The 24,784-nt window shown below is 32.9% G+C and overlaps 2 protein-coding genes and 1 pseudogene across 3 annotated transcripts; all 3 read right to left on the bottom strand.

Moving 5' to 3' along the window:
- Positions 1 to 2,679: 2,679 nt before the first annotated feature.
- On the bottom strand, positions 2,680 to 7,173 carry LOC118059387 (uncharacterized). 2 transcript variants are annotated; one of them, XM_035072235.2, is made up of 13 exons: positions 7,016 to 7,173; positions 6,790 to 6,874; positions 6,637 to 6,707; positions 6,338 to 6,452; positions 6,171 to 6,250; positions 5,779 to 5,863; positions 5,609 to 5,689; positions 4,423 to 4,517; positions 4,194 to 4,244; positions 3,683 to 3,763; positions 3,451 to 3,523; positions 3,328 to 3,357; positions 2,680 to 3,196 (listed from the first exon to the last, which is right to left on the bottom strand). In XM_035072235.2, the coding sequence occupies exons 1-13, from the start codon at positions 7,132 to 7,134 to the stop codon at positions 3,158 to 3,160; spliced, it is 1,005 nt and encodes a 334-aa protein (XP_034928126.1). In that variant the 5' UTR covers positions 7,135 to 7,173; the 3' UTR covers positions 2,680 to 3,157. The 2 variants fall into 2 exon arrangements, with proteins under 2 accessions (XP_034928126.1, XP_034928125.1); XM_035072234.2 differs by having other exon boundaries at positions 2,696 to 3,196; positions 3,280 to 3,357.
- A 2,434-nt stretch (positions 7,174 to 9,607) lies between these two features.
- On the bottom strand, positions 9,608 to 11,611 carry LOC118059369 (uncharacterized; annotated as a pseudogene).
- A 5,735-nt stretch (positions 11,612 to 17,346) lies between these two features.
- Positions 17,347 to 23,570, bottom strand: LOC118059388 (uncharacterized). The gene is made up of 7 exons (XM_035072236.2): positions 23,139 to 23,570; positions 22,461 to 22,798; positions 21,991 to 22,176; positions 21,744 to 21,848; positions 21,598 to 21,669; positions 21,370 to 21,486; positions 17,347 to 18,792 (listed from the first exon to the last, which is right to left on the bottom strand). The coding sequence occupies exons 1-7, from the start codon at positions 23,356 to 23,358 to the stop codon at positions 17,551 to 17,553; spliced, it is 2,280 nt and encodes a 759-aa protein (XP_034928127.1). The 5' UTR covers positions 23,359 to 23,570; the 3' UTR covers positions 17,347 to 17,550.
- Positions 23,571 to 24,784: the final 1,214 nt, after the last annotated feature.

The following is a 24,784-nucleotide window of genomic DNA, read 5'->3' as shown; positions in this document are numbered from 1 at the left end:
GGTTTTTCCCGTATGCAAATAATGACAGCACTACAAACAAGGACAAGTTTTATTATGTGAACATGGGTATGTTGGCTATTCAGTCTCTAAAAAAGGGTCTCTTCTGTCCCAGTGATCACCCTCGTGGAGGCAATATGGGGGCTTGTAGGTAATGAGATGGCATGTGTACCAACTGTTACCAGTCTAAGCACTCAACGAAGAGTTGGGGTTTACACAAACTTAAACCTTGACTAAAAGTCGTAAGGTAAGCTGCTAGTCCCCCTCCTAACCTGAAGCTTGTGTGTGCTTTAAAAAAAGTAACTATGTGATGCATGAGATAAATATATATAAAAAATTAAAGCGCACAACTAAATATGAACAAATATATAAAGAAAATGCATATTTAAAAATAAAACACGCAAACCACAACAAAAAAACACAATCATCAGACAAAAACAAAGCTTAGTCCACAAAGTCCCCAGCGGAGTCGCCATTCTGTCGCACGTGTGCGGCGGCGCGGCGATCGTCCACCCCAACCTTCATGAGGGTGTGGTATGTTGTCTATTTGGCATGGAAAATATGGTGAGACAGGAGTTCTTTGTCTCTAAGCTAAAAAATGGACTGGGAGTCGCACCTAGTATTCTGGTTACTAGGAACCCTTACTGGTCTTTAGAGATCAGGTACGGAGACTGGTTGCGTAAAGGGAAGGTATTAGCACCCCAACTACGCCCTACTAAGGTAGGCTGCATTGTTTTGTCTAATAAAATCTAAGTCATGTTGTGGTTTCCTATTGTCCAAAATATGCATTACATGTAATGTCATACCCCGGGTTCTATTGTCCAAACAAAAAAAAGAATTAAATATCTGGAATACGCATTACGTGTAATGTCATACCCCAGGTTTTATTGTCCAAAAAAAAGAATTTAAATATCCGGAATATGCATTACGTGTAAAGTCATACCCCGGATATTAAGAGACAAACAAAATAAAAATTTTTGTTTGTTTTTGAAATATTGGCCAATATTCTCTTGACTTTAATAAACTGGTTATTAAAGCCAAAATGCATGCTAAAATATATTTTTTTGGTGTATGAAAATACAATATGAATTTTTTAGCTTTGAGACACTTGGCCGTATGCACAAAACATTTTTTTCTCTTTTTTTTCAATTTTTTTGTATTTTTGGAAGTTTTTTTTTTTTTACGAAAACCGGGTATTTTAAAAATCAGATTTTTGTATTTTTAACAACATAAAAAAAAAAAATACCACCAAATATTAATCAAAATGACATAAAAATTACATGGAAAAATAAAATGCTGAAAAAAAATATTTTTTTTTGAAATGGGCCGGATCAGGCCCAAATATATGGGCTGGGCCGAACCTGGCCCAAAGAATGGGTTAGCTACTGTGCACATAGTAACCGGGTTACTATGTGCACAGTAACCAGAGAATTAATCTGCAGGTTACTGTGCACATGCACAGTAACCGTGAATTAATTAGCGAGTTACTGTGCACAGCACAGTAACTCGCTAATTAATCTTCATCTGCTGCAGAACGTAAACGTTCTGCATGCAGATGAAGCTCAACCAAAAAAACGACGGGCAAGGCTACCTGGAGCGGTGGTGATGTTGGCAGCAACTGATGTGGCAGGGGTGACGGCGGCGGAACTGGCTGTTCGCGGTGGCCGGCGGTGCTGTTTTCCTCTCTCTCTCTCCTCTGTTTTACTCTCCTCTCTGCTTCTTCTTCTTCTTCGCTCTCTCTCCCTTCTCTTTCTACTTTCTTCTCTCTGTCTCTCCCCTATTTATAGCCGTGAGCATGTGTTTTTTTTTTTTTTTTTTTTTTTCATCGTGGGGTCATGCGGCGGCTGGTCGGGCGTTGCTGTCCAGGCGTGCCTCCCTCAGTTTCGGCGGTGCGGTAGGCGGTCGGCCAATGTCTTCAGTCGGTGGGCTAGAGGGACCGGCGGTTGGTGGGCTGGAGGGACCAACGCCATTAAATATACATTTTTTTTCCTTCTTTACTGCTGTATTGTTAGGCGGGGAAGAAAGGGGAACAGTGCCGTTCAAAACGGCACCGTTTAGCCCTTTTCTGTTTTTTTTTTTTTTTTTTTTTTTTTTGCATGGGCTGGTTACTGTGCACACAGTAACCGGGTTACTGTGTGTACAGTAACCAGAGAATTAATCTACGGTTACTGCGACCAGTACTGCGCACTTTTTTTTTTTTTTTTTTTTTTTGTATTTATTATTTTTTTATGGGGACCCAAAAATGGGTTACAACAGAATTCATGATATCACAAAAAGATTGAGTGATTTGTAATAAAAACTGAGGATAAAATCAAAACAGAAATAAAAGACAGCACAACTGTAAGAGACAAAAGGCAGTGAAAATGAAGTTCAGAATGGAGAATATGCTTCCATCTTAGCCGAATTATTAAATACAAATATCGGCGTAAGCTAGCCTGTTCTGGTTGCATGTGGAAACCCGTGCTCTTCCGGTTAAGTTAACGCACTCTGGTTTTGGACTGTCAACGACAGTCGGGTCCCAGCATATTTTTCACTCCAAAGGAACATATTAAAAAATATATTTTTTTTTTTTTTTTTCAAAACGTTATAAGAAAAATATGTTAAGAAAAAAAATGGAAAACCATGGCTAAAAATTTCATTTAGGACGTAAGAGCATAACATTGCTAAAACTTGATCAAGCTTTTTTCAAAAAAAATAATTCAAGATTATCTTTTCTTTATAGTAAGAAGTCTGACACATTAATTCAATCTAGACTTTACAACTTAATTCGTCCAAATTTATAAAATAATGAATTCCACCAGGTTTAAGAATTATTTTTTAAAAACTATTTTTCACTTGATTATATAAACTGAAATGTAATATCCTTGTAGAAATCAAACCGAATAACAAATTCAAAATCCAATAAATATTGAAATATAAAATTAAATAAAAGAATGGCAAAAATGAAAGAAAAAAGCTGGAAAAAAAAATCGCCTCCTTCGCTGAACAATGAAACCAGCTCTTCTAAATGTATGAGGTCATTCAAACTGGGCACATTTACTGAATTTTTTGTCAATTCATGCATGATGCATATCCATCTCAAGGAAAGAACATTTCCGTCAACTTCTTCTGTCCATCGCAGGGCATCGAGCTGTGAATACTGATTAATCCAGCCATTGATTCATTGTTGTGGTTGTGATGGTCGGTGGAGACCAGGTATCTGCAAAAACATGTATTTCATATGTTTAATGCCTATTCTGGGAGGTTTAGATCATAGGATGATGAAAGAACATTGATGCAAACCTCAACCCCATGAGGACCTATCCGGTTCCGAGATATAAAATTAACTACCAGTGTTGCAAATTCATCGGGTGTGTCTTCCTGCAACAATTTGGGATACAATACTTGTAATATTTGCAGAAGAAAGAGAAGGCAGATAAAATGCCTTGTGAATGTAAAGTAGCAGATGCAGACCTGTATAGCATGTCCAGTGTGTCTGACAACTACCATTTGGAACTTGCCTTGCATTTGCCCAATTGTAAGAGATCTGGTGCACAATTTAATGAGATACAGCAAATGCTTATCGATACTCCAAGAGAATCTCAACAATTTAATGCAATGAATCACAAGGATGAATACCATACAATCCTAATCTATCTCTAGTCAATCCTAATCTCAACAATTTGAGGCAAGCTTTGGATTAAACCTGTCCAGTCTGTCTGTTCCTGCTAAAAGCAAGAGCTTGGGAACGGGACATGATAGAAATTTATCTGAAAGGCCTTCATACCTGCAATATATGCATAGTAACCAATCATTTTTATATTTGAAGATGTACATCAAGCCATATCCTTTATAGTTGTGCTTATGTGGGAACTACATTATGACCACATCTGGAAAGGAGGAAAAAATATATAAAAATAATATAATAAACATCAGATATTGGGTGTGTTTGAGCATGTGCGTGTGCAGGAGTCAGGTGTCTATAACTCACAAATATTATGAGCTAGTATTGTGTTATCAACTCAGCAACGGAATTCTCTGGGATAAAGATATCAAATGAGAAAAATTACATCCAAGCACATGGCATTCAAACCTATACCTAAGACGTACACAGTGAAGGTTTTGGTTTCATGTACATATGTTCGAACTTTTGTACAAAATTCACATCACAACACCGTTTATTTATACGTGAATCTCAATTACAAGTTAAATCATACCACCCTCTCCAATATTGTTCTGTTTCCTCCAAGCAGGTTCTATAAACATAACTGCAGCACAAAATCATTAATTAGTCAGTCAATTCAGAAAAGAGTGCAAGCAATTTTGATGTTAAAAACAGCAGCTGCTAGTATACAGTTTACAAGATATGAAAGAATATAAGAATTATACAAATTCTTGAAGGATTACACATTGTCCTTATATTTACATACAAGTGGAAGTACTCACCAGTTCTTTGCATCGTTGTATTTTAATGTGGTAGGCACAGATACCCGAGCAGAATCGATGTTTCTTAATGAACCTCCCTTGACACTCCATTCTATCTGTACAGAGCATTCCTTTCCAGTTAATTAACACTTCAAAGCACCACAATAATAAGCATAAGCTTCACATGAAATTATCAACCTAAAAGTGTCAGCTTAGTGTGTAGCAATAAGAAAACAATCATGCTAAAAATGCACAAAGGCACAAAATAAATTTAAAGTCGCCATCCTCTGTAAAAACAAAACAAAACAGTGTTTCAATATGATGGTCTATTACCTTAGAGCACAAAGAAAGAAAAAACCAAAATGTTGAATGAGCAAATGTTCCAATTATAATCAAGCAAAAGAGTAAGTGCACCCACACAAAATCTCATCACTTGAGTAAGGCACCATAATGATAAGTCACTGGCCAGCAGGGCCACAAGAAGATTGCAAGGCCAAGTGTGATTTTAGTATTTTGATGTTTAGAAAATTCTAGGAAAAGAATTTGGATCATATATTGTATGTGTTAAAGAGAAATCCAAGAGCAGGTCCCCAGTTGTTTCTGGTCTAGCTCTACCTGTAAACAAGATATTTGAATTTATAACAAGCTTTAAAACTAATTTTGCTGTTCAAGCACAAGGTCTGGGTTTTTTTTTCAGGATCTTCACGTTTTGTTTCCGTCTCTTTGTCTATTTTCTAGAAGTCCCGGGAGGCATGGATTGCAACAGGAAAAGACGAATTCTCCTAGTGCTTGTCAGAACATGAAAGTTGAAACCTTTAACTAGCAAAGTAAATCCCAACCTAACAGGCTTAATCCTAATAGAAAATCAATATGTTTGATCTTCTCCATCGTCAACTTCATATCATCTCAAAAACCCTAGCTTTTATTCATGTCACTGGTACCAATAAGTTAAAACTAGAATACAGTCATGAGCATCAGACAAGGATAAGCCACTTCGCCAAGATAACAAATTTCATCATCTAAAAAGAGGAGAATTATGGAGTAAGAAGTTGATGAAAAAAACCGCCTTTTCATAATCTTCCATCCCTCTTTATAGCCCTAAAGTCCTTTTAACTACTAAATCTTTCAAGGTACATGTTCAAAGAATCATGCTGTGCAGGGAATGAGCAGATGGGAATAATTGGGAGTCTGAAGGAATTTCAAATACCGCTTTTTCCAAACTAGAAAAATGCTGCATCCTACTTGATAAGAGTTTCTGCATGTGAATCAATGAAGCCATAGCTGTTCCCTGAAATATTATGACAGTGTTCAAATAAAAGTTACAAAAGACCATCGCAAAAAGAAAAAATTGACAAGGCTATTACAGAGAAAGCAAACCTCCACGACATCCACGACAACCAGCCCAGCCAAGCTTGGTAACGCTCTTTTAGCAGCAACATGCACAGCAACTGATCCCCCCATGCTGTGTGGAAAAGAGTTAATACTTAGTAGAAAAACATGAAAAGCAGCGTCAAGGTGTTTCCTTTGCCTCTTATTATTCAGCAATTATCAGAGTAATGGCTCAACTATGCATTTGTCAAAGTTAAAAATCACTATGGCTTCCATTCCAGAAGTTGAGGACAGGCAACAAAGATAAGATTGACCGTTGGTTAGTGATTGTGGAAACAGTAGCACCTTTTTTATATTTTCTTCACTACTAGTTATGCAGTACCCTAATAACTATGTAATATGATTTAATTCAAGCAGATTACTAGCAGAAAGAGCACAACCTGTGGCCAACAAGCACAATTGCTGGAGGAGAATCTCCATACATTGCCTTCACTACGGCGAAACAATCATTACACATAGCCTGCATAAAACCCAGCAAATTGCTTACATGATCCTGTTGGAAACTATCACTTTCACTTAAATTGAATACTAAGAAAATTATCAATACCTCAACAGAGAGGTCGAGCTCATTTTCTGTCGAAGTCTTTCCATGTCCTCTCAAGTCCATAGCAACTACCCGAGCTTTCTCCTTAATTTTACTCGCTGAGAGCGCAAATGAGAGCCTAGCCAAACAAATCACACAATTTATCTTCATCAGGAACCCAATTGTAACATCTTTTTAAAACTAAAAGAAATCTATAATTCAAATATTCAAACATTTTAAACTAACACTTTTAAGCAAAAATCGAAGCTCATGCTGAAGGTATTGCTTACAGGAGAAAAAAAAAAAAAAAAAAAAAAGCATACCCAGAATAACCACCTCCATGTAAACAAAAAACAACAGGTCCCTCTGTCCCTGCCATGTATACATGAAATACCTATACATTGACAAATAACATTAGAAGATTTTAGGGTTGGGGGGGGGGGGGGAGTAGCTATCAAAGACAAGACAAAACTAACATCATTGGAGTCAGGAATGCAGACATCTTCCTCCATGTCAAACAATCCTGTCCACTCCAATGGAGCGTACTTTTGTAAACAACTCCTGCAAACAATTACAATCAATTTTTTTTTTTTCGATAAATACATTGTAACGTTAATTACTTAATGGCTTCAAAATTAATTTATACAATTTATTTTTTAAAAAAGAAAGAAATTGGGCGAGCGAGTGAGTGAAGAGACTGACTGAGTAGCAGGGCGAGTTGGAAGGGAAGCAAAAGCAGAGAGTGATGGTGGCTTTTGATTTTGTTGATGTTGTTGTTGTTCATCATCTTCAGGTAGTGAAGTGAGATTTGACGATTCCATTATCTTTCTTCCTTTCTTTCAGTTCTATTTTTGCACAAACTTATATTATTATTTTTTTTCAAATTATAACAGTAAACTTAAAAATTTAAAGCAACAGCATCATTTAAAAAAAAAAAAATGGGTGAAATAATATACTTGATTTTATTGTATTTCTCAAATCACTACATCCACTAAATATTTAAAAAAAATAATAATAACTACATAACTACGTATTTTTGAAATATGATAACTTAAAGTTGGAGCCGCCAAATAAAGAGGCATTTGTACTTTGCCTTTTATTTCTTTACTTTCTGTAATCCAACAGCAGAGGCAAAGCAATAGCCAAAATGGCTTTTTTACTTTCTTAAGAGCCATTTCTACATTTAACTGTAGAAATGGCCAAAATGGCCAAACGGCTATTTTTATAGTCGTTGGCCAACAGCTCTTTTTTTTTAAAAAAAAAAAACATAGAAAATTTTGTCTATAAATACATGAAGAAAAAACTTGTAGTTTTAAATTTTTGTATTGTGCCTCACCCTTCTCTCAAATTTTAAAAAACAAGAATCAATTATTCTCCGGTTAATTATTAACATCGATTGTGTTAATTAGCTGAAATTAAAAGGTATGCTTATTTAAAAGCTTTTTTCTATTTTCGTTTTAATATCTCTCGATTTTTTAGAACTTTTGTTGTTAATTTAATATTTTTGATGAGTTTTATTTCTTTATTATTTATGTTTTTAATATGGGTTAAGGAAGACAATTTTTATTTATGTTGTTATCTTTGATAAAATTGAGAGAAATTAATAATGGTAGTTGATATTGATAAAAAGATAGAGTTGCATATTTAAAATTTATTTTTGATTGTCTGTTTTAATTTGAGGTCAATTATATTTTGTCTTCTTGAAAATACAATTAAACCAATATATCGATTCTCTTTTAGTTTCAAAAAATGGTCAAATTGTTATATTAGAGCAAGTAGAAGGCAATGCTTATTATTAATTCGCATGTATGAAAACTACAAAATTGCTAAACATTGAATGTGAGCTTCTTTTACACTCTTTTAAGGTTTTAACTTTAGTGTTTTTTTTTAATGTAGATGGATTCAAATTTTCCAAGCTCTTTTACCAACTTTCTTATGAGTGAGTCAGAAGATATTCTCTCTCAACCAAGTGATTCTAATCAATTAATTGATGACTTAACATGCTCGAATTTAAATGTCCATTCAGCAAAAAAATCACAAAGAAGTAAAAATTTCTCACCAGAGGAGGATTGTTTACTTGTCTGCATGGCTAAATACAAGCAAGGATCCAATTACAGGAGTTGATCAACAAACAAAACAGTTTTGGGCTCGCGTACATGCTTACTTTGTAGAGAATGGAGGAAACTTGAATAATCTTTCACAAATAAGCATCTCAAGTAGATGGCAAGAAATAAATAGAGAAGTCGGTAAATTTGTTGGATTTGTTACTCAAATTGAAAATCGTCAACAAAGTGGAATGACCGAAGAATCAAGGGTAATGTTAACATTCATTTCTATGTTGAATTGTTTAACATATATTTTAACATTATTTAATTAATTTTATTTTTTTACCAGATTAATGATGCTCGGCAAATGTATGCTTCTTGCGTTGGCAAACGATTTCAACTAGAATATTGTTGGGTTATCTTAAGAAAAAAAACTCAAATGACAATTTGAGCGTGCAAGTCAACATCAAAGGTCAAACAAGAAACAAAAAGGTCATGTCAATGCAAGTCCGGCTTCATCAACTCCATCTACCCCTAATTCTGTTAGTTTAGGAGAAGATAGTGAACCATTGATTTATCAAGATAGACCAATCGGTCAGAAGGCTGCAAAGAAACGACTTAAACGTAGACAAGGAAAAGATAAAGTTGGAGATGCAACTGTAATGAATCTGTTACAACAATTCAGGGATACTCTAGTTGAAATTGAGGATTAGAAGAAACAAGACAGAAAAATTATGTTAGAGCAACAAGCCATGCTGATTCAACAAAGTCAAGAGAAACAAGAATTGGACAGGATTGAGAAAGAAGAAGAAATTATGAAAATGGATATTTCTAATCTAGATCCAATTTTTGCAACATGTGTTCAAAATAGAAAGTTAGAAATTATGCAAAAGAGGGGTTTTGATTTTTTAATTAACTTTGATTGATTTATTGTAATGTAATGTATTTTTTAATTAACTAGATTTATTTATTGTTTAATGTAATGTATTTTTAATTAAATATTTTAGAAATTTATTGGTTATTTTAAATATATTGTTATAAAAGTGGTATCAATTCATAATACTTATTTGAAGTTCTTCTAACACTTAACAATAATAAGTAGGATTAATTAACTTAAAAGATAACAACCATAATGAAAAACAACAATAAGTAGGATTAATTAACTTAAAAGATAACAACCATAATGAAAAAAAAAAACATAAAAAACTTGAAAAATTCTGATGACATAAGAAGTTCAAAGCTAATGATTCTACTCGTTACCATATTGTTCCCATAAATGTTCAACCAAATCTTCTTGTAGTTGAGAGCTAGTTGCTATATCCCTGATTTGATTATGAGTTTGAAGAAAATCATGTAGTTTTGGTATTTCACCATGTGACACTGATATAGATGAATTAACTTCACGTTCATGGTCAAATCCAAGGTTCATTGCTCCTTCATCTTCAATAATCATATTATGCATTATTATGCAAGCTTTCATAATATTTGCAAGTGTTTCTTCATCCCAGTATCGAACAGGTCCACGTACAATTGCAAAACGAGATTGGAGCACTCCGAATGCCCGCTCTACATCCTTTCTTGCAGACTCTTGCTTACTTGCAAAATATTTTCTCTTTACTCCTAATGGCCTTGGGATTGTCTTAACAAAAGTTGACCAATTAGGATAAATCTCATATGCTAAATAGTATCCCATTGTATATTCATGCCCATTAATTGTATAATTGACAGGAGCAGTACGACCTTCAGCAAGTGCAGCGAAGATAGGTGACCAATCAAGAACATTAATATCATTTAATGATCCAGGCATTCCAAAAAAAGCATGCCATATCCAAAGATCTTGTGAAGCCACCGCCTCTAGAATTATAGTTGGTTCACGACAATGACCAGTATACATCCCATGCCATGCAATTGGGCATTTCTCTCATTTCCAATGCATACAATCAATGCTCCCTAACATCCCTGGAAATCCATGCTGCTCTCCAATTGATAATAATCGACAAACATCGGCCTCGTTTGGTGCCCTTAGATACCAATCACCAAAAACTTCTACGATTGCTTTGACGAAAGCTCTAAGACTTTCAATCGCAGTGCTTTCTCCAATTTGAAGATATTCATCAGTAAGATTTGCAGGAATACCATATGCAAGTATTATGTGAGCGGCAGTTACCTTTTGAAGACAAGATAAACCAAGAACACCGAGAGCATCTGTCCTTTGTTTGAAATATGGATTATGACCTTCCACTGCATTTGCAATCCGAAGAAAAAGATGACGACTCATCCTAAATCTTCTTTGAAATTGATTTTTAGTGAATTTAGAATTTTCAGCAAAATAATCATTATATAACCTCAACTAACCTTCCTTTCTATTACGATTGACAATATTATGGCCACGAATAAAGCCACGATACCCTGTTCTCCGCCCTTGATTATTCGATTCTTCTTCAGCAACAACTTGAAAAGCGATCACAGGAGTGTCATCATCAAAATCAAAAGCATCATAAAAATTAAAATTAGAATGATTCATGATGAATTTTAATGAAATATATTTTTGATCGGAGAGAAAACAATGGAATGATGAGAAAAAATGTTAAGGTATATGAGAATATTTATAGATGGATTATTTTTTTAAATTTTGAAATCTTAGAATGTTGGCGGTCATTTTTTTCAAAATTTGAAATTTTAAAAATTTAAAATTGTGGCGGTTATTTTTTTTGAAATTTGAAAATTTAAAATTTTAAATGGTGGCGGTTATTTTTTCAAAGCATGAATTTTGAATTTTACTTTTAAAAAATTAAATTTTTAACAGTAACATATAAAACTGAAAATTAAAAATATTCATATAAATAAATTTTAAGTTTAATTTTAAAATTATATCTTTTAACTTTCATAATATTTCATTAAATTTTATTATTTATTTTTATAAATTACTAATATTAATTATATAATTAATAACATCATAATTATATTATATATAAAATATCTAAATTAGTTACATAATTATATAAAAAATGAATTTCACATGAAATATATTAAAATATAAATGGTTTTTTTAAATAGCTTTTTACCATTGGAATGCACATCATCAAAAAAGCTATATATCTACTATTCAAAAAGCTATTTTAATCAATTTAGCTTCTCAATTTGGCTTTTTGCATTGGAGATGCTCTTACACTTCACATACTAACTAAAGTTTAAATAAATTAAAAACTTGATTGAACATACAACATTGCCTCTCTCTCACAAAAAAAACCATCGCCACCCTCGCTTCTCTCCAAAAACAAATTATAAAACACTTAGATTTTGCCACTAAATCAATCAAAAATCAAATACATCATGGTCTCTAAGCATCATTTGATATTTTGTATTGAAAATCAATCATTCCATTTGCTGCTACCACCACTTTCCTAACCATTCTTGTAGTCCTATAAAAAAGATAAACATACTATATTACTATTAATTTGTATTTGATTTGGTTGAAATGAAATAATTGTTTGGGTTGAACTTAGGGTTTATGATAAATTTAGAATTTGTTGAATCAATACTAAATCAATAAATACATATTCAATTAGAGTGTATTTGATATCGTTGAACATGAAAATAAGTTAAATTAATGATGAATTAATTATTTCAATTAAATATGTGTTGCGTTTAATTTAGGTTAAGTTGTCAAATTAGAGATTTTGTATATATTATTGGAATTGCTTAATAACATAGTTAAATATGCACACATGTTCATGCAATAAAACATAAATATGGTTGAATTATAACAAATTACATGTTTCATTGAATTGTTAATAAATTGACGAAATAGTGACAAAGAAGATGACGTTAATAATGATGTTGAAATGAAATTATTCCTCTTGTTGTTGAATTTGAAAATACTTACAGGTCTAGTTTTGTTGTTTCATATAATTGAGCACTTAGTTATAGAAGTATACTAGAAGAATTTGATTTGAAATTCGGTCAAATATTTAGAAGTAAAAATGAATTGATTAATGCCATTAAATAGTGGCACATTGCACACTCAATTAAGTATCAAGTCTATCGGTCAAACTCAACATTTGTTCAATTACAATGTATACAAGCACCAAAATATAAATGGTATTTGCGTAGGAGATATCATAAAAAATTAGATTTATTTGAGATAATAAAGTTAAAAGGGTTATTTACGTATTTCGACTTTTGTTCAAAAAGACCACCATCAACTTGATGCAAAAAATTTTATTAGTAGTATATCAACCCTTGTAATGAATAATCTTTCAATGGCGGTTGCAAGCATATATGATGAAATAAAATTGCATTACAAGTATAAAATATCATATGACAAAGAATAGGTTGCAAAATAAAAGATGATTTTTTTGATTCACATGAGGAGTCTTTTGAAAAATTGTCTAGGTGGCTAAATTTTTGTCGTACTGGACTTGAAATCTTTAGAGAGAGGCTAAATCTTGATGATGTAGCAATAAAGAATGAGAGCACTTAGACAAGAACAAGAGCTGGATCTGGTCGTGCTACTGATTAGCTCAAATCATCTAGTAGATGACATATATGTAAATATATAGATGAATTTTATTTATATATTTTAGGATTACTTGAATATTGTATTGTTGAATTTTTTTTTATATTTATTTTTTATGTGTGTGTGTATGCATTCTTGGGGCTACTTGCGATTATGAAATGTGAGAATATGTTGAGTTTAGTTAGATTTGTTGATTGCCGGTTATTGTGTTTTTTTTTTTTTTTTTTCAGGTTCTTTTAAGCAGGACAAAATTTTGGGTTTGGTTCTTATATAGAGGAAACTTTGTTTAAATTTTGATAAAATTATAATTATTTTAACTCTCTAAAATCATAAAGTAAATAAAATTTCAGGCTTAACAAAATTTATGATTTTATAATTTTTTTTCAGGTTTAAATACAAAGATAACCCAAAACCTTATAGTAGCCAAAACGGTCTGACTATTTAGCTATAGTCCAACTATTTTATCAAATGTCTAGTCATTTATAAAAAAATATTATGAACTATGACATCTCAATAATTTCACAGTTTAAAAATATGACATTTCATTAATATCGTGATTATAAACTGTGACATCAACCGTCACGATTTTAAAACGCAATATGTATTAAATATCGCATTTTTGAACTGTGATATCTTTAAATTATATTGTTTTGCTATGATTTTTTTATGTTGTACTATTTCAACATATATTTTGAGTGTTAATTGTCAAATTTATCCTATCATATTTGATAACTAAACTGATTTTTTTTTCTTTTTTAAAAAAGAAAGGGTTAGATGTTATGAGTTATTAAAACAACAAATTCCTTAAAGGCCTGTCCACTAGCACAAAATAATTTTTTCCCTTTCTTTTTCATTTTTCTCCAAGTTTTTCTTCTTGAAAAAAATTAGAAAATATGTTCATTCCTAAGATCTTAAATATTTTTTTCAATCCAGAAAACCAGAAAATATATTCAAATTATATTATATTTTATTTGAAGAAAAAATAAAAAAACAAAAATAATGAATGCTCAAATTAACCTTTTTTTTTTAATTCTTAACATTTTAACATGCACAATTTTTTTTATCATTAAATTTGAGAAAACTTTTCTACCTAATTTTCCACTCAAACATTTTCAATTCGTTGTTATTAATTGAAAGGTCCTCTCTACCTGGGGTCGAAAGTCAATGGAAGCAAAGAAATGGAACATTATTATTAATTCATAATAATCATAACTTTGTACTTTCATTTTTCCCAGGCATAGTGCTCAAACATTAGTTCTCACACGACCGAAACATGGACTGCAACGGAAATCAAATTTTACTTGGCAAGACAAAAAAAAAAAAAAAAAAAGCCTTAGAAATAAATAAATAAAAATAATAAATAAAAAATGTACAAACTCATCACAAAAAACTAGCTGGTACCCGGAACACTGAAATGTTGGGGCAGCGCCTACACTTTCATAGCTCGGCTTCACTAACATGTAGACTACTATAAGATTTGTATTTTAAAATTTTAAATTTAAATTAATTTTTTTAATGTTTTTATATTATTTTTGGTGTATTAATAAAAAAAATAATTTTTTAAAATATTTCTAAACATAAAGTGTGTTTTTTTAAGAGAGAGGATATAAATGTTATTAGAAGAAAAAAAAACAAGGTTAGTTTTGTCCAAACAAATTCAATGGACAGAAAAAGAGAAGGAGAATAGCCTTTTCCATGGCGTGGGTTGGTGGAAGACTTGGAGAACATCTTTTAGATGTTTTTCAACTTTAGCTTTAATTATGGTAAAATAAAAATTACCTTTTCTTTTTTCTAATTTGTAAAAAGAGTTTATTTGACCGTAAACTCCATTTTTCATGTATTTTTTTTTTGTTAAAAATAGAGTAATGCTCTATTATTTAACACATTATTAGTGTTTCATTGTTGAAAATATGGACTTGCACGCTGTAAAATAATTATTTTATTATTTATCATGAAACTCATATAATTTGCTTTCAATGGTAAAATTATCTTTTTAATAGGATTAATTTGTTATTGCAAGCTTAAACAAGAGTATAATAGTATTTTTACTTTTATTTACATAGTGTATTGTCTAAAATACCCTTAAAGGTTAAGTTTTCTTAACCTTCGTTGGTGTATTTTCGGCTTTTTTTAACTCATATAGTGCAATTACTAAAGTGCCCTTGCAAGCAAAAAAGTATATAGCTTACATCAAGGGGCTTTTTGGTCTTTTCATGTTGGTTTTTTTGTTGATATCATGTTGAGTAAGGAGCAATATGATCTTTTAATAAATTTAAAATAAAAGGAGAAAAGTTGCAGCTATACATAGCATTCATGCCGGCGAGTAGGAGGAGTGCTCACCTTTCAGGAGGTGCATGCGACTCCTTCAGCATACAAACACCACCATCAACAATGGTGTCAAGAGCTACTCGCAAAGATCTTCATGGTGGATAGGCGTGTCACCGATGGATGTACAGTATGGCTCTAGTGGATTATTTTCTCCCCCCTCCCATCTTATCTCTCTTCTTCTTGATAAAATACAAATGTGTCTTTAAATTTTTTTTCATATCCAACTTAGTCTTCATTGTTTTGATTTTTTTTTTATCTTTATTTATTAATTTGTTTCTTCAATTTAATCCCTCATCACTTTGTTTTATTTGATTTTTGTATTGATTTTGGTTCTCATTCTTTCAATTACTATTAATGTATCCTTTTTTAAAAACTTCCACCTCCAATTTAGTCTCTGTTTTTTTTTTTTTTGCTATTTGATTTTTTTATATTGTACTAATTGTTTTCTTTAATTTAGTCCCTCATCATTTGGTTTCATTTTATTTCTGTATCAAATTTTATCCTCATTTATTTGATTGATATTTATTTTCTTTTGTCCTTTTTCTAATTGAATTGTGTTTATAATTTCATCCCTTAGTGTTTGATTTTGATTTATTCTTATGTCAGATTTTGTTCATATTCTTTTAATTGTTATTTGTATTATTTTAGATCCTTTCATCCCTTATTATTATTTTTATTGAGAATTTTACTTTGTTATTTTTTAAAGTTTGTTTTCTATGACGTTAGTCTCGGATCTATGATAAAGGTTGTAGGTTTTAGATGTTAATACAAGTTACTTTCACTCTCTTTTTTGGGGTTTTTTTTTTTTTTTTTTTTCAATCTCATCCTTCAACATTGATCTCTGAGCTTCTTCTATTTGCTTATAAAACTATCTCAATCTTATGTCCATGGTTGTGAGGTTAATGGGTTAACCCAGGTTGAAAAACTTATGTCATTTTAATATTTTTTTGTGATGAAAAAAAACTTGGTTATCGTCAGCCCGCGGCATAATGTGAGCCACTTTTCTAGTCTCAATTAAGCAGCTTGAACTTTCATCTTATTTTCAATTTTACTTTCTTTCCATTTTTGTTTTCCCATAGGTTATGGTACCCAATTTGTTTTTTTCCCATCATGTTTATGGATGGTTTCACCATAAAATTTTATTATATACAAGAGTAACTATTTATTCATTTTTTTTTAAGATGGTTTTTTTTTTAAATAAAATAAAATAAAAGGTCGACTCTCTAGGAATCCTACCTCTTTTAGTTATATAGACAGTACTATATACTAAATTAAAAGGGTTTCACTTTAGCCACATAGATTTTAGAAATATAAACATTATTAACATCAATACAGCATGACCATGATGTGTAAAACAGTAACTTCAGTCCCTAGATTTTCTTCTTTCTTAGCATTTGGACCATAAAAGTTTATGGTATGATATTTCAATCCTTAAACTTCATTTTCTTCACTTTTCAATCCATAATTTGTAAGAGATAAGAGAGAAATTAATTAAAATTTGACGTGAAAAGATAAAGAATTCAATTAGCCACATTTTAATCATAAAAAAAAATTAATTTTGGTATAAATAAGTTCATTTTCGAGATAGGAGAATAATGATGATTTTATATATCAATAATTTGAATTTAACATGAAAGGATAATTGTTTTTTTAATAAATTAGTTACTAAAACCAAAAAAATTGTTAAAGGACTAAAAAAACAGGTTGACTTAACTAAACTATAGTAACCACAATACAGTTAAGTGTAGCGCTATTTAAAAGAAAAAAAAAGTGATTCTCATTTTGTATTTTTTATAATTATAATGCTTTTATGGCCTCTTGAATTACTACTGTATCTTCTTTTATTTTTAATTTTTTTATCTGGACAAGAGCTTTATTCATTTATCAGTCTTGTCCATCTCAATTTAGTAGATTTTTTTGGCTCCAAAACTGCCTCCTTTCAAATTTCCCATCTTATATATTTTTCTTTTCCTTGGCTGAAGAACTAAGTTATAACTTGTATGTAGTCTAGAAGGAAAAGGAGAATAACTTTGCCTTGGTAGGGCAAAGTGCCATTGAACAGTATTAACTATACTTTTCACCTTTAATCCGAATCTCTTCCCTGCATGGAGCATTACAATAAGCGAAATAACACCCACAAGTAACATGAAACTTGAGCTGGATTAAACAGTAGCATTATCTGGTTACATATTAAGATGGATGAAAACTAAAAGTTCTTCTACTATCAGAAAGATAACTACGCCTAGATGTAATCTAAAGAGCATTAAGATATCTATAACATTAATCATAACTGGCCGGTTCATTTATCACGAATGAAAATCCACCTACAAGGAAGCTAATCGCTCTCAGCGTGGAGCAGCATACATCTGGGTTGAGTCATATTGTGGAAAACCCGGCTGTGGAGACACCGTTTTCCCATAACCAACCGGTGCTGTTGCTGGAGCAGCGACATAACCAGCCGACTGTGGGACTGATTGATCATAACTTGGTTGAGCTGGTGTTGGTTGAGCATAAGCCTGCTGGCTGGTTGGTGCACTGAATGCAGGGCCACTACCATAAGCAGGATCTTGGGACACTTGATAGCCATAACCTGCATTGTTCGCAGCTTGCTGCTCAGGAAAACCTTGTGAAGATGGATACCCTCCATAGCCCCCTGCAGGGACTTGACCATAAGCTGCTGCCTGTCCGCCAGGCTGTCCATATGTTGGAACAGGCTGGCCACCTTGCTGAGGATAGCCTGGGCCAGATGCAGGTGGTGCCTGATTATACCCATCGGAAGCTGATCCCGACACATAAGGAGGATATGCTTGCTGCATGGGCCCACTTGATGCATATGGATACTGCTGTTGTGGTGGTTGACCATACAATTGACTTGATTGAATGGGACCTTGATAAGATACATCTCCCGGCTGACCAGGCCTAGGAGGGCCATATGATTGAGGAGGTGGACCCTGTGATGGCATGCCATACGATGGCTGCTTGCCATATTGCTGCTGTGTCCCATAGCCTGGTTGATTGCTGGCCTGCGGATAAGCTGGCTGAGAACTTCCATGCCCATAAGGATACTTCAGTTCATCATATCCATACCCATAGCTCTGCTGAGAAGGAGCTGCCTGGGAATAGGGAGCTTGATGCCCATAATCTGGACCGTGGGACTGTCCATAATTGTAATTCACCTGGGATGGAGGTCCACCCATAACAGGAGCAGGGGAATGACGAGAAACATGCCCAGGAAGAGGAGTAGACATTGGGGCAGAAACTGGATGATCAGATACATGACCTCCTTGGCCACTATAGTAATCATAGCCACCACTATGCGAATGAAAACCTTGCATGTTAGGAGGAGGTCTTTGCTCCCAGCCAGAACTGTAGTTACTTCTAGGAGCCATCTGTTGTGGAGGATAACCACCATAAGTTGGAGGAAACTGCGAACCTTGGGATGGATATGGACCCCGATGATAATCATATGGCATTTGCTGGTTTGAATGATGACTACGTGGACCCCAATGAGCTGGGCCAGTGGGTCCTCGGGGTCGATAGGACTGCTGCTGGTTAAAGCTGCTGGAGAGAGTTGCCGGCCTCATAGTCTATCCAAAGCAAATGACAAAAAAGAAATTAGTGAACAAAAACAATTTCAATTGCACAAGAAACTAGAGAAAAGTCTTGAGTCTCCACATCATTATTTCTGAAGCAAAACACCACCAAAACAAAGCCACAATTCACATGAATATTGAAAGGCATGCAGTTTTGACAAAATATAGAATAAACTAAGTGAAATGTGAAGGAATTAAACATAAAAGCGAGTGAGAAACACACTTTGATCCTTTTTTCTCTTCACAAGTCAATTCAATTTATTTTGCATTTGATAACAACACAACAGCTAGTAACATAAACAAAACATTATCATAAAAAGAAAACAAGCCATTATAGATGTTAACAGGTGTACAAAACTTGTTGTATCATAAAAAGAAAGCAAGCCATTATAGATGCGAACAGGTGTACAAAACATGTTGAATTTATAGAATGGAAGGGACCAAAGAGTGGGAATAAAGTCCAAGCTGGACAGAAAGCCCCTATAAGAGACATGAAACATTATAAGATGTCACATATAACAATTTCAAGAGTTTCTGAATATGTAAGTGCGCAAGGATATCCAATTAACATCTCTTTTCTACCACTGAACGATATTTTCTATCTTAAAATATAAAAGAAAAAAAAAATAGATAAACTGAGCATCCTATGGACCCCCCCATCCTTCCATGCAGCTCCTTAACTTCCCTTGAATTAAGTCAACGCAGATACCCATTTACTTCAGATTGATATGAATTTCAAACATAATATTTGCTGAAATGAGAATTCATACATTCAAATATATTCTACAGAAGAAAAGATTGAGCACGACGAAATGCCATGGTTTTTTTGGAGTTAATGTGGATAGAGATTTATATGCTCGTAGTTTGCAGTTGAAAATGAAACCCACAACTCACAAAAACAAAATCAGATTAGACAATGAAATGAATGTATGGTTGTGCAGAACTGCAAAAACAGGTGCAGAACTGCCATGTTTAAGATTACATTGTCTCAAGTTCTATTCTCTACATGGTCAAGATGATCAAGACAAGCACAGATATAATATAAAGAGCAACAATAAAGAACATTATCATAACCATAGCAGATCTTAAAATCCTAGAAATACACACTAATGATCAAATCACGTCAGGTAATATCAGTAGATTAGAATGTTGAAAAGGCATATTCCCAGTGCTTTACTAGCTAAATATGCTTTTATAGCCACTCCAATGCAACTTAAGGCAAATTGTATAACATATATAATATTCATCAAATGTTTAAGCACAGAAGCAGATGCGAATTTGAAAGTGTCGTTCCAATTAAAGCTTTACATACAAGGACTTCACCAGGTATTGTACTTTCTTTCAACATGCATCTCATGCATAAAACATGGGGTACTAATGATCACTAAGGTTATGTATCACTGAATTATTATTGTACAACTTTGAAGTCTCAAAGCATTCTTACCAACTATTACCATCCTGCAATTGCGAAACTTAATGCCTGATACCTCTCTTCGGTTGATGAGAGTGAATAGTGGCTGTCTATGGCTACACCAAAAAAGCAATGCTGACCCCATGGGAAAGGCAAAAGCCAAATCTGCATTTTAAAGTCAACCAATTCGAAATCGGCACCTTGAACACAAATAAATCATGGCAACCGACATCTTGGATGGAATATAGATCTTCCTAAGAGCATTCAAATGACCTTGGAACGGATCGTTCATTAATACCACAAACTCCATTCTGTCATTTAATTAAAGCTCTAGCTCTCATAGAAAACTATAGAACAGCTCTTGACATGGATGAATGGCCACTCTAACATACAAACAAAATAATCATGTCTGCAATTGCAGTTAAAAACATACAGATCCTCAGCTCCAATAATTGAGTTAAAAACAATTCACCCACAACCAACAAAAGATGAACTTGAAACAGCCTAAAACTCTATTTCCTAAACAGAGGTTGTATAAACATCTCCCTACATAAAGAAAAAGTCTAGTATAACATATATTCTATATTTTTTTCTTGGACAGGATGTTATCAAATGATGATTATTCAAAACGACAATAATTGTGTCTTCCACATACTCACACAGGCAACTAATCTATGTAGAAAATTGAACCTTCAAGTAACAAATCAGGGACTAGGCAGCCTAAGTACAGCAGAATAAGCCACACAAACAAAGAAACTATTACCATATCAAATCGTCAAATTACTAAGAAACAAATTATTTTAGACAATTAGACAGAAACAGATCAAAGTGCGAATATTTAGATCCATTTGTTGATGCCAAGCCTACACAGTTTCAAGATAGAACAAACAAATTCACAGAGCTAGCTCATGAGATCCTAGACATGCCTTAATGCCTCAAGGAACCAAAGAAAATAGTATTTGGTGCATGCAATTCCAAAGCTCAAACACTAAACAAGGCCTGATACAAAATTAGATACTAGTCAATCAAATACTCTTAATTTCATGAAATCAACACAACAATTCAGAAAAAGGTAACATATCAATCTACCTGAAGCAACCACAATTACAGCAAATTTTAAATATATTCTACATAGGAGAAAAAAGTAGGTGAAAACAAACCTGATTCATGACATCCATTATCATTTCTCTGGCCATCTCAATTTGTCTCGTATCTCCAGTTACACGCACTGTTCTTTCTTTTGATTCATCCCCTTCTGGAAGATGTTGAGGTATCAGCTGAAGTAAAACAAGGTTGTGAGGACCAGTCATTGAAATTTTTTAGGGAAATTGTCAAGGTCATATCTATATGAAAGTGCATCTTGGTGCCAAGCCAGCAATATCAACTACCTGAATGCGAGCCCCTGATTTGGCTTGAAGACCTTTGATGGTTTCCCCACCCCGTCCTATGATTAGACCAACCTGGATGCAACCTTGCATCAGCATAGTTGAGAAACACAACTAAAGAATGCATCCATCAGAAATCATAAATTAACCTTCTCATTGGGAATTGGAATCTCCAGCTGATCTCCCACTCCAGCAGCTTGTGCACTAGTAGCAAGGCCCATAGCTATCAGAGAGGGTGAACCCCCAGCATCAGCCTACGACATGATATCCAAATTAAGTGCATGCAAAACAACACGAAATCATCCAAATAAATGGCAAGATAATCACATAACAGAAAAAAGAAAACTAGTAAAGCAAGTAAAATAGGTAACAAAGAAAGAAATTAAATTTCAGTACCTCTGCTATGACTGCATTGATGAGCTTCTCAGCCTTGCTTATACTACTTAAACTCCCTATTAATTCCACTGGCCTTGTTGTGCATTGTGGATCAGCTTCAGCATCCCTTGTGATTTGAATTTTAGCTCCAGAATTATACTGCAGGTAACGTATAGTATCTCCACCCTTGCCAATAAGAACTCCAACCTGCCACGGCATTTACATGAGTTTTAAACCTTTGTTGCAAGAATAATCTTTAGAACCCGACAACAAAATAAAGGGAAATAAAAACCAAGCAACTATACGCTCAAAAACTGTTTAGTAAAATTGGACAGGATGACATCTACGCTCTAAAAAAAAAAGATGAATGGATTATCATAAGAAATCCACTATATTCCCTCACATGTCATACCCAATTCCCCAACATTTTACCTGAACAAGCTTGATCAGGTTTCATTACACAATTACAAGAACAGGCTTGGTTAACACACCTTGTCATTTGGAACCTCCATTTTACGCGATGTTGTTTGATCCTCAGATAGATGTTCCTCAGCCTCCTCAGACAGCTTTTCAGCATACGGTTTCCCAGCATCCTCTAAAGATGGTTTCTCAGCATCCTCCGTCTTGGAATCATCAACAGTAGCTTGGTCAGTAGTATTAGTCTCCTGATTATCTGCATTTGGGTCTTCTTTACCATTTGTTTCCGGCACCTCCTCGGACAGAGGCTCAGCATTATCATCCTTTCCATGCTCATTCTCAACACACGGCTCTTCAGCTTCTTCCCTTGCATGTTCATCTGACTCATCTCCTTTGAAACCATTTTCGCTGGCTGTTACCAACAAAAACAAAACCATCAGAACCCACCCCCACCTCTTGATATATAGCATTCGCAACAAGATAAAACAGAAGACAAGATTTCAACAAAACTCAATTTTCAGAACAATCAAACCAACCAAAATAACAAGTCAAGTTACTATTTCTTGATATGATACTTCTTTTTTCGACAAAAAAAAAAAAGTCACTTCATTGGCACAAAAAACGACAGTAAAATAATGCATTTCCAAAAATAATTAATTTTTCAACCAAAAAATAATAAAATACCAAAATTAAGTAAATAATTTCCAATTTATTAACAGAAACCAAACCCTAAAAATCAAAACTTCAATTACCTAACCCATCGGTTTTGCTTTCATCGATCCTTAGCCGTTTAGAATCAGGCGAACCACCATCCTCCACGTCATCTGCTTTCTCATCCTCTTCAGGCTCCTGTTCGTCGGCTGGACTCGGCTCAGCTTCTTCTAGAGTTTCAGGCTCTAAATCTTCCAGCTTTCTCTTGTGATCCGACCCCACAGGAACCACAGCCGGCGCCACAACCTCCTCCTCCGCCATTCTTTCAGTAGGTAGCAGGAAGATTTGAAACTATCGTTGGTAAGAATTAAGATTAAAAATGTTTTTAAGATGAGAGAAGTTAGAGTGATTGGAAAATCAGGGATTGTAGTTTATGGTTAGGTGACGTGTAGAGTATAGTTATCATCAAGAGAGGGTTTAGGCTATTCTTTTATATATATATATATATATGAAAGAGAGAGTGGTCGATGGGTAGATATTTTGTGCAAAGAAGAGTTTAGGGTTGGGGTTAAAATTTTGGTGGGTCGTGTTTTTGGGGTCAAGGGAGAAAAGTTACGATGGTGAGAAATAATAACAAGATTTTTTATTATTCTTTTTTTGTATCTTTATATTTTTTAAAATAAATTTAAAAAAGTAATTAATAAAATATTACTAGTTATTTTTTAATTACTATAAATTACTCCTTATATAAAAAATACTTTTTATTGATTATTTATACTTTAAACAATTTGTTTTCCAAAACTTTAGGGCAAATTCTTTGTAATATACTTTTAGATCTTATATTAAATGAATACTTAAAATTATACTACTCATGTTTAAAAATTCAAATGTAATATTAAAGTCTATCAAATAAACTAAAATATTTTTTTATAGAATAGAAATTGATCATATTTGATAATTTTTTATCCTAAAATTTAGATATAAAAGAAATTAATCATAATTTTGAAAATTAGATTTTCTAAGAAAAAGGAAAAGAAAAAAATAAATAATTTAATTTCATAAAAATTTAAAATTAAAGCAACTATCACTTTATTTTTGTTAAAGTTATACTAAAAGGATGTTGAGATTGAAAGATTCTTGTATAAATGTGATTTCATTGAGTTTCTATAAATATTTGTTTATCACTCAAATAGTTTTATCAAAATGCTACTAATTAATCATTTTATATTTTAAAAAGAATAAACTATATAATATAAATTTATTCCCATGAAAAAGCATGTAGGAACATTGCAAAATCAAGTAAAGTGTGGGGATGTGACTTCAAACCCCAAGAAAAGGTGATTTAATGTTTTTACAGGGCAAAAGGAAAATGAGACATTTATGAATAATGAGAGATAGAGATTACAAAAATTAAAGTGAAAGAAAATAAAGAAAAGTTGTCAAGAAAGTAATAAAAACTCTATGAGAAAAAAAATTAAAAAAAAATCAAAATTACATATGTAAGGCCATCATTCATAATGAATTTGCAACCTTTTATATAATGATATAGATTTTGAATCTTATTTAAACATGTAAACATTAATCCTATATAGATATTGATACAAGGAAACTTTATTAAATACTAAAACAAATTAAACTCCTTTCTCTCTTAATATCAATTAAAGGGGCCACCTAATGATTTAAAAAACCTAAGATTTCTAAAATTTAGCTCTAGTTTTGAAGTTCAGGTAAAAAGTTAGTTATGTTT

This window comes from Populus alba, chromosome 13, assembly GCF_005239225.2.
Source record: "Populus alba chromosome 13, ASM523922v2, whole genome shotgun sequence".
Classification (NCBI taxonomy): Eukaryota; Viridiplantae; Streptophyta; class Magnoliopsida; order Malpighiales; family Salicaceae; genus Populus; species Populus alba.
This window is presented reverse-complemented; position numbering and strand designations above follow the sequence as displayed.

Bases quoted from the DNA above. Each gene is read 5' to 3' on its own strand.
- LOC118059387 (XM_035072234.2), bottom strand. From the start codon at position 7,134: ATGGAATCGTCAAATCTCACTTCACTACCTGAAGATGATGAACAACAA. The intron at 6,708-6,789 runs GTTAGTTTTGTC...GTCAATGTATAG, and splicing joins GCATTCCTGACTCCAATGAT to GTATTTCATGTATACATGGC. The intron at 3,524-3,682 runs GTTTAATCCAAA...ATTGTGCACCAG, and splicing joins GGAACAGACAGACTGGACAG to ATCTCTTACAATTGGGCAAA.
- LOC118059388 (XM_035072236.2), bottom strand. From the start codon at position 23,358: ATGGCGGAGGAGGAGGTTGTGGCGCCGGCTGTGGTTCCTGTGGGGTCG. The intron at 22,177-22,460 runs GTGTGTTAACCA...ATGCCGTGGCAG, and splicing joins TGGAGGTTCCAAATGACAAG to GTTGGAGTTCTTATTGGCAA. The intron at 18,793-21,369 runs GTTTGTTTTCAC...TGCTTTGGATAG, and splicing joins TAATGGATGTCATGAATCAG to ACTATGAGGCCGGCAACTCT.